This window comes from Cupressus sempervirens, chromosome 3 (assembly GCF_028749045.1).
Source record: "Cupressus sempervirens isolate cs-2001-9-10 chromosome 3, ASM2874904v1, whole genome shotgun sequence".
NCBI classification, from domain to species: Eukaryota; Viridiplantae; Streptophyta; class Pinopsida; order Cupressales; family Cupressaceae; genus Cupressus; species Cupressus sempervirens.
Window position 1 is genome coordinate 1108602503 of NC_143120.1, and position 9857 is coordinate 1108612359.

General features: G+C 37.3%; 1 protein-coding gene across 1 annotated transcript; it reads left to right on the forward strand.

Annotated features, from left to right (window-relative positions):
• The first annotated feature begins 379 nt into the window (after positions 1–379).
• LOC149570666 (polyadenylate-binding protein 8-like) lies at positions 380–8969 on the forward strand. The gene is made up of 9 exons (XM_089823211.1): positions 380–861; positions 4590–4708; positions 4823–5482; positions 5644–5721; positions 5850–5939; positions 6053–6196; positions 6286–6456; positions 7924–8148; positions 8260–8969. Exons 1-9 carry the CDS (start codon positions 651–653, stop codon positions 8500–8502), a joined length of 1941 nt encoding a protein of 646 aa, XP_089679337.1. The 5' UTR covers positions 380–650; the 3' UTR covers positions 8503–8969.
• Positions 8970–9857: the final 888 nt, after the last annotated feature.

The window sequence follows — 9857 nt, forward strand, 5'->3', positions numbered from 1 at the left end:
AAACTAATGAACACCAATTAAAATAGTTACACTTTAAAAAAACTCCTCATAAGTGATTTTTGCACTATTCTTCTAAAACTCTAAAATCAGACCTTATTGGACCACCTAAGGGCTATAGGATCCTTTCCCATGCCTAAGTTAAAAAAAAAGAAAAAGAGGGGAGAGGAGGAAAAAACATGTTCAATATTCCAAAACAATTCTACCTTCACAATATGATGTGAAAGAAAACAGATAGGGGTATTTGTCCCCGTGAAGGCAATGACAATTAAATAATAATAATAATAATAATAACCACAACTAGGCGAGACATAAACGTGCATAAACCCAAGAAGATGGGGCGTTGCCCTAAAGCTACCCCGCAGAGTAAACTTAGAGTTTTATATTGTTAGAGTGGCAGATTTCTCAAGTCCTCTGCATCTGTTGACTGCATGGGCATTGGGAAAGAGCCTTGTGCATTTGCATGGTGGCGCGCGCAGCACTTTATATTTAGCAAATAAATATTAGGGTTAACATAGCATTTCAACACGCTAAATTTAGACACTAGATTTCAGGGGAAACCCCAAAAAACCAGAAAAACTAAAAACAGAAGCAACAAACTCAAGCCTTGCGAAGTCTCGCTTGTCTGAGGGGAGATTGACTGTTGTGGATCGATGGCGCAGATGGGAGCTCCTGTTCAGCAGCAAGTCGGGGCGGCCAATGCCTCTTTGTATGTTGGAGATCTCGATCTTGCTGTCACCGAAGGACAGCTCTTTGATATTTTTAATCAGGTTGCGCCCGTCGTCTCCATTAGGGTTTGCAGAGATCAGATCACACGTCTATCGCTTGGATATGCCTATGTCAACTACAATCATGCACAAGATGGTATGTTTTTCTCAAAGGTTCCCGATCATTCGTCCGTTACACAGCATATCATTTTTATATATGGGACAGAAAAACTGGAATGTGTTCTTTGGTTGTGTTTTTTTGATTTGTTAAACTCGCTTGATCGTGTCTCCTGGTGTTTGATCTCAAGTCTTTGCTTTAGAAATCCATTTATTTGCATCATTTGAGCTTTCCCTGGCCGACCTAGGATTCGTTAGATAATGAAAATTCCCCCTGCAATGGAGCTAGTTATGCTTCCGTGAAGTGTTGTCTCGTCCGTCAGCGTTGCTTCATACCTGTATCCAGCTTTGTCGGTGTAGGTTAGGTTTACGCCAATGGAGTAATTATCTAATGTTAACAGTTTATCACGCCTTCCTTAAAGATTTTAACCTTGACGTTTGCAATGTTTATCTCTTCAGCTTATCCCATTTCAGATGTTTTGTTGTAGTTGTAGTGCTGCATGTGAAGTGTATTATTTTTTATTTTCTTACATTAGAAATATTTTTCTTGGTTGCACTGGAGATCTGTAAACATCATTCCCATATTTCCAGTTTGATCAGGTTCATTGACAGATTATTTTAGTTGTCTTAGTCTTGCCCATAATGTTTTGATTGTGGTTTTGTCCAATAGTTTAAGTGTCTATTATTATACATTTTAGCGATAGGAAAATTCTACCAGTTCTTTTGGAAATCTGCTAATGTCATACTATTGTTTTGTAATTGTTAAAGAAAATATTTTGTAACTTTATATAGGGCTTTTTAAGTTGCGTGTATCCTACCTGCTCTGCTCACAGAAGTTGGTTGCTGGTTTACCTATTGTTAATGCTGTTTTTTTGGACTAGACTGCATCCAACAAAATTGGATATAGAACGTGTCACGGAGTTCCCCTAAATCTGTAATAATTACCTAGTTTTAACACTGTTTTGCTGGAAGACTCTCATCCCAGCAAAATTAGTTATGGTACGTCAGAGCTTCCCCAAAACGATTAGTTATGGTACGTGTCATATAGCTCCCCCAAAGCAATTAGTTATGGTACGTGTCATAGAGCTCCCCCAAAACTGTTGGCAGTGGCCCAGTGTTCTTTGCTGGATTCGCAACATGGTTTAACAGTCTTCTTTGTCTTGTATAAGTCTAGTGGCTCTATTGGGCATTGACAAGTCAATCTTTTGGTGCAGTGACAACTCTAACGGTTAACAAGTGGTATGAGAACTTGGTCACAAGTTGACTCCTTGCAGGCCACGACAAGTAATGCTGGGAGAGGGATTGTTGGCAGTGGGCCAGGGTCACTTCATGGATTCTTGACATGGTTTAACAGCCTCATGTGTCTTCTACAAGTCTAGTGGTTGTATTGGGCATTAAGAGGGGTCAACCTTTTAGTGCAACGGTAACCATAGCAGTTAACAAAATTGGTATAACTCAATTTGAAAATCAGTAGTGTACTTAACTCTTTTGGGGTCCTTGATTGATTTAAAATGGAATTGTTTTTTGAGGTAATTGCTCAAATTCATTAATTGTTTTGCATTTAAGCTCCTTTGGTCGAGACCAGGAGAGACACTCAAAGGAGGTTTCTTTATTCACTAATCCAAGCAAAATCTTGCTGAGGATATATCACCTAAATCCATGACTACATGGAGGTAATATTATTATGAGAGTTGATCATCTAAGCTTTTAGACCTAGGATCCATGTGGTAGACCTTAGCTTATTCTGAGCCAGGCAAGAACCCCATGAAGTAGGACAAGAATCTTCCGAGAAATGCCAGCTGTTATTTCTAAACCACAAGGAGGCCTCTTATTCATTTAAAAATAGTTAATTTCTAGGCTTCCAAGAATGATTTGAATGGGAACCAAACGAGTGCCTCTCCTTGGGTAAAGAGTGATTACAACTTTCCTAACGAGTGCTGGCTATATGGCCAATCTTATAAAAGCCAGGCTCACTCATAACTGACTTCTTGAGCAAGGAGCGAGAAAAGAGAGACAAAATGACCCTTTTTACGATGGGAAGGTCCAAATTCCACAAGATCTTGATCCAAGTATAAACTGTTGTTGTTTTTCTAATGATATATCGATGCACTTTTTTCAAGCACAGACCAATTTTCTCTAGACTGCTTTTATTCCAGCACTCCACAGTGAGTGTTAATCATTATATCCAAAAGAAGATTTCTGTGAGAGGATAAGAGAACAAAGCACAAATGATACACTCTCTATTGACGACATCAGGAGAGAGCCATCAGTCCTTACACAAGCCACAATTACCATATGAAGAAAAGATTCGAACTCCAAAATTGCCACCAAGGTAGAGAGATCCTATTGGAGCACTGTCTGTCACCAAAGCCATCTGTGGCTATCAAAAAGAGCCACCATGGCCTTTTTCCCAAAGCCTTTCCGGTCCCAAGATTGAACCTGTTCATTATTAATAAACTAAAATCTTTCTAGCCTAAATTCCTTCAAACTTGGGAGGTCAAGTTCAGTGCTTGACGATTCAAAATCCTGTTGAAACAACAGTGGAAGTCAGCTTCTGAAGGTGTCTTACCTTGCATGATGCCTGGTATGAACTGCCACTATTTCTCCACTTATTATGACAACACTTCGAATAGACACCTGGCAAAAACTAGCTGGCACCATATTTTTTAAGTTCATAATTAGATTTGATATGTTGACATTGTTGTTTTATGTATTTGTCATTTTAAAGATTAAAATATTAAAAAATTGCTGTTTTTTCTGTTCTTTGAACGCCATTACAGATTTTTCCCAATTTTAATGTATTGATAGATTTGCTCAAATCTTCTCTTTAGAACTCAACACAAACATAAACCTTTTGAGTTAGGTCTCATGCTCAATTTTATCAATTTACCATGCCCTCTTGGGGGTTTAAAAGCAGAGCTGCATTGTGTAAGGCCTGGTTTTTGAGCATTCGAGCAAATCACATTTTCATGTTGTGGTTGTGGTTCGAGAAGGTTTAACTTCATTTTTGTTTGTTATTTTAAATAGGGAAAAGTTGAACTTTTCTGACTTGTGGTTGTGAACCTTCAAGATTCATGTTTTGCTGATAACATATTTTGCTATATGGACAACATAGTTTGATGTCTAAATATGGTTTGGATAGTTAGAATAGTCAATCAGTTTTTGCATGCTTTAACCAGGGGAAATTTTTACTACTTTTTAAAACTTTTCCATCATTTAGAAATGGAAATTGCCTGAAATTGCCTGAAACTCCAACAAAGGGTTTTGTTGGCATGTGCCCGTCGTTGAAACTCTGAGGTTGTATTTAACAGTCATAAAATATTTGTAGGATTTGGTACCTTTTAGGAGTTACTTTGAGGCATAATACCAAACCCAAAGGTATCATATTTATTAAATTGCCCAGGAGTTGCATCTTGATTTCTTCCATCCGGGTGCGTTGCATCATAGGAATGAATGTGGTAATTTACCGAATTTGAATATATTACATGTCCCTTAAGGGTTTAAGTTGGCATCTTTGCTATGAAGGGTCCATAGACTATTTTATAGATGTTTAACAAAAGCTTATTTATGTATCTATTACTAAATGTTTATTATTGTAATTGACAATGCAGTTTCCATAGCATGTTTTACCACTATGTTTTGCATGTTATTCATTTCCAAAAAATTGTAACCAAGTTCCTTTCCTTGATAACAAATGCATTGATATTTGTAGTTCAATTGTGATTTATGATGTGTTAAATAAAGTCGGGATTTTTTTTGCATTTGCAGCTAGCCGTGCTCTGGAGATTCTGAATTATACTGGTGTTAATGGTAAGCCAATGAGAATAATGTTTTCCCATCGTGATCCAAGCATTCGGAAGAGTAGCTCTGCAAACATCTTCATCAAGGTGAATATGTTACATCAAATTTTTAAACCTAGACTGCTGATTTCTGTTTATTTTTCTTGCTATGACATAATAGTTGAAGATTTTTGTATTAATCTTAAAGTTATTTGTTTGCAGAATCTTGACAAAAGTATAGATAATAGAGGATTGTATGATACATTCTCTACTTTTGGGACCATTCTTTCTTGCAAAGTGGCTACAGATAACAATGGCCAGTCCAAAGGTTATGGTTTTGTCCAGTATGAGCAAGAAGAGGCAGCACAGAGTGCCATTGAAAAATTGAATGGCTTGTTGCTTAATGGCAAGCAGGTCTATGTTGGCTTGTTTGTGAGACGGCAAGAAAGAGAACGATCAATGGGTACTTCCAAGTTTAGCAATGTTTTTGTGAAAAACTTGTCTGACACGACCACAGATGAAGACTTGCAAAATGTTTTTAGTGCATTTGGCCCCATCACTAGTGCAGTTGTTATGAGGGATGTGGATGGAAAATCCAAAGGCTTTGGATTTGTTAATTTTGAAAATGTAGATGATGCAGCTAATGCTGTTGACAGTTTAAATGGAAAAACTTTTAATGATGATAAGGAATGGTATGTTGGAAGGGCACAGAAAAAGGCTGAAAGGGAGGCAGAATTGAAAACCAAGTTTGAACAAGAGAGGAAGGCAAAAATGGAAAAATTTCAGGGTGCTAATTTGTATCTGAAAAATCTGGATGATTCCATTGATGATGAAAAGCTAAGAGAACTGTTTTCAGAATTTGGCACCATAACATCTTGCAAGGTATGTCTCTCATGACTATGATGTTGTTAATGTTCTGCTCTTTTTATTATTTTCTTGTGGATTACATCGTGGTTAAATTCAGTTCCTATAGCTTCTCATGGCAAAACATTCTACTTATTTGTGTATTTAATTCTTTCTTAACATCGTGCCACTATTTTTAGGTTATGAGGGACCCCCAAGGTCAGAGCAGGGGATCCGGGTTTGTGGCTTTTTCTTCTCCAGAAGAAGCCATGCGTGCTGTAAGATGTTCTTTATTACCATGTTAGATGTTTTGTTTGAATTCATAGTATCTAACCAGATTTTCTTGTTTGCTATCCACTGGAGCATGGCATAGTTTTGAATGAAGTGTATTTGTCATGAATTGTAGGTTGCTGAGATGAGTGGAAAGATGGCTGGAAGAAAACCTCTTTATGTTGCATTGGCTCAACGAAAACTAGAGAGAAGGGCGAGACTGCAGGTATGTAGGGTTCTTGTGGTAGAAAATTCAAGATACCCATGTTGATTTGCTAGATGCACAAAAGATTCAAGTGCTTGCAAACAATGTAAATGTTTGATCTGTTGTCATGCCAGGCTCAGTTTGCTCAGATGAGAGCTCCTATTGGAGTTACTCCTGCAATACCAACTAGTTTATCACCATATCATCCTGGTGCTCCAAGGCTCGCCCCACAGCAACTGTTCTACGGTCAGGGTCCCCATGGCCTGATTCCTCCACAGGTTAGTAAACGGAATGGGTAGTACTTTAATTTTGATTCACAGGGAGTTACTTTGGCTAGTAATTTCCTGATTCTTGTAATTCCTTGCAGCCTGCAGGTTTTGGTTATCAGCAACAGTTGCTACCTGGCATTCGCCCTGGAATGGCACAGATGCAAAACTTTATGCTACCATTTCAATTACAGAGGCAGAGCCAACAAGGACAAAGAATGGGTGGAAGGAGGGGTGGTGCACAACAAATTCAGCAACAACAGCAGCAACAGGTACTTGGTGCATTTGTGTTTCCCAGACTTGATAAACTATTAATAACTCGTGCTTTTGTTTTCTAATCATGTTGGGAATGCAACATGGACAACTTAGAATACTCTGAAGACTTAGAAGCCGTCCTGAGAAACCAAACTTTGTCAGAACTCACTGCCATCCAACCTTTACTGGTAGCCTGCACTATTGCAGATTCACCATTTTCTGAAGCATGGCCAATAAATCTTGAGCCCATCATCAGCATGGAAATTGCTCTGCCACACTACTAGATCATTGCCTGGCTGGCTCGGTGATTGCTATTCTTATGTGATGTTTTAATGGGGGATTTATTTGCATATTTTTAAGTAAATATTTATTGACTCAAATTTCTGGATAATGTTTCACAAGAACCCTGCTTTTGGGATTAAATGGCATAGTTTGAGTTTTTTATCCTTGTCCAGCTCCAGACCATTTGTTGTCACAGACTTTATAGAGCCTGACACTTTGTTTTGTGAATGATCTCGACTAATTTTGAAGAAGCTGGTGCACTGAGAACATCATTGTTTTGCATTATTTAGTGCTGTATAAATAGTCTCACTGTATTATAGTGTTCATTTAAGTTTTTAGAAATTGTTATTTGTGTGCACTGAGAATATTACTTAATTGCATTATTTACTGTGGTGTAATTATTCTCATTGTATTATTAGTGTTAATTTCTAAGTTTTTTGAAATTGTTAGAGGTGGCTAACTGCAAAAATGAGGCATAAGCAAACATTCTTGTATTGATAGGTACATGGATGGTATGGATAATGAAGAGTTCAGTGTGTGTGCTTTTTCTGGCTCATCTGTTTATGGCTGGTTGCTTTTCATCTATTAGTGAAGTGCCATGCCGATGGCTAGTGCAGAGTGTTAGTAAGGCAATGACACTGTAAGCTAGTCATGAACTACAAATTAAGACATAAGAAAACTTACCCAATCTGCAGAAGGATTGCAAACATTTCCGGCTTTCCTAAAATTGCCAGTAACTGCATTATTTCTGACATTATTTTATTTTGTATCAAAGTTTGTTTCCAATCCTGACATATTTTCCAACCGTTGCTTCAGAGAAATGCAAATCACACATTATTTCATTTTGTATCAATGTTTGTTTCCGATTCTGACACTGTAAGCTAGTCATGCAACTACAAATTTTGACATAAGAAAACGTACCCAATCTGCAGGAGGATTGCAAACTTCTCTGGCTTTCCTGAAATTGCCAGTCACCGCATTATTTATGACATTATTTTATTTTGTATCAATGTTTGTTTCTGAGCCTGACATTTTCCAACCTTTGCTTCAGAGAAATGCAAATCACACATTATTTCATTTTGTATCAATGTTTGTTTCCGATTCTGACATATCTTCCACCAGTTGCTTCAGAGAAATGCAAATCACACATTATTTTATTTTGTATCAATTTTTGTTTCTGATCCTGACATATATTTGAACAGCTGCTTCAGAGAAATGCAAATCACGGCCTTCGTTATATGCACAACACACGGAATGGACCAGATCCTTCCATGATGCCCCAGAGTCTGATGAGTGGAATGGTGCCAATGCCCCTCGATGTTTCTGGCATTCCAGTGGGTAACGCAGAGACTACCAGATCACAACCTTTGCCAATTACAGCACTTGCTTCTGCCTTGGCTTCTGCAAATCCAGAGCAACAGAGAGCAGTAAGATTAAGAACTTGATTACATCAAATTCAGAATATGCAAATTAAATGTTAGAATTGGTACGTCTTATACTGTATTTCTAAGTGTAGAAGTTTGTTGTTTGCTTGCCAGATGCTTGGAGAACAGCTATTTCCTCTAGTGGATCAGCTGGAACATGATCATGCTGGTAAAGTAACAGGCATGCTCTTGGAGATGGATCAAACAGAAGTACTACACCTTATTGAATCTCCTGATGCGTTAAAATCAAAAGTTCAAGAAGCAATGGATGTACTTCGTTTGGCTCAAGCTACAGCTGTTGCAAATCAGGCTGATCAACTTGGTTCACTCTCATTGAACGAGCCTCTTGTTTCATGAGGCCAATATCTTCTCTAGGGGAGAATACGGATTTTCTTGCTGAAATGAGTGAGCTTTACTTGAGCCAGAGTTGTTTTGATTGCGGTCTTGTATTGTGGTAGTTTTGCACATTCTAATGTATTGTTTCAGTTCTTCTAACTAGCCCATTTTTTTAGTGGGGCTGGAGCATAATTAGTTATTTTTTCTGTATACCAAGGCTATTGCTGATCCAGCTTGCAAGTTGTCTCACTGCCACTAATGGCCAGCTTCCTTGGCATGTGGTGGCAAAGCCAAATTTTAGGGCTTGAGACTGGAGTGTATGACCATTGTAGGAAATACTTGATTTCTTTCACTTGTGCCCCCAAGATTTAGGTGACTTTTATGTCTGGAAAGGTATTGAACTGTGATTTACATTTATTTATATTACTTGAAAATACTTAAAGTTAAGGCAGTTAGGTGCCACTCTATCTAAATTATTTTGTTTGACATACTAGTTGCAGTGCCTTATTTTATTTTCAGTTGATGGCATGAAAAATAGAGAAAGCTGCTTGCAGTTATGCTTTAATCAAGATGTTATTGGTGATTGTTTGCAGCATTGTGGAAAAAATTTAGGTGATAAATGGTTATCATATTTTTTGTTTGTTGATCGTTGTTTGCTATGAATTAGGGTCTGGAATGTTGTTCATAAGCTCATGCAACTATTATTAGTTTTGTTTGTGTTGTCTTTAATTGATCTCTTCAAGAAGTAATGGTAATGAGATTGAAAGTATAGTGCTTCGAGGCTTTCAAAGATTTCAATTGCTGGCAGATTTTCTTTTCTACTTGCTATGTTGTGAGCAGTTTATACGTATGATTATTGATAATTTGTAACATGCATCTGCTGATAGGCGAAGACAAGTACAATTTTGCAGGTTGCTTTTTAATTAAACAAATCCATATTATTTTGCTGTAGCCTAAAGTGGATTTGAATTAACATTTATTTCTGTGTAGAAAACTTCAGTTTGAAAATGCATTGTAAGATATCATCACAGTATTCACAACACTATAGGATGCTTTTGTTGCTGATTCTGCCACTATAATGTACTGTAATATGTCCATGCTCGTTTAACAAATGCCTTGCACCAGCTAGCAATGGATTCAATAATGTGCCTTACGATGTAAATATGGTCACATCCCTTTTGTAGCATTTAATATTAATTTACTCATTCCTCACATATTTAGATATGTTGCATCACCACCTTTTTTTAACATTTAATATTATTATTTACTCATTCCTCACATATTTAGATATGTTGGATCACCTGAAATTTGAATGTGAGTTGTAATAAATTTGAATGATTGATATTATATCTGAAATGCACAACTGAATGTTAGGT

Bases quoted from the DNA above. Each gene is read 5' to 3' on its own strand.
- LOC149570666 (XM_089823211.1), top strand. From the start codon at position 651: ATGGCGCAGATGGGAGCTCCTGTTCAGCAGCAAGTCGGGGCGGCCAAT. The intron at 862-4,589 runs GTATGTTTTTCT...TTGCATTTGCAG, and splicing joins CTACAATCATGCACAAGATG to CTAGCCGTGCTCTGGAGATT. The intron at 5,483-5,643 runs GTATGTCTCTCA...CACTATTTTTAG, and splicing joins GCACCATAACATCTTGCAAG to GTTATGAGGGACCCCCAAGG.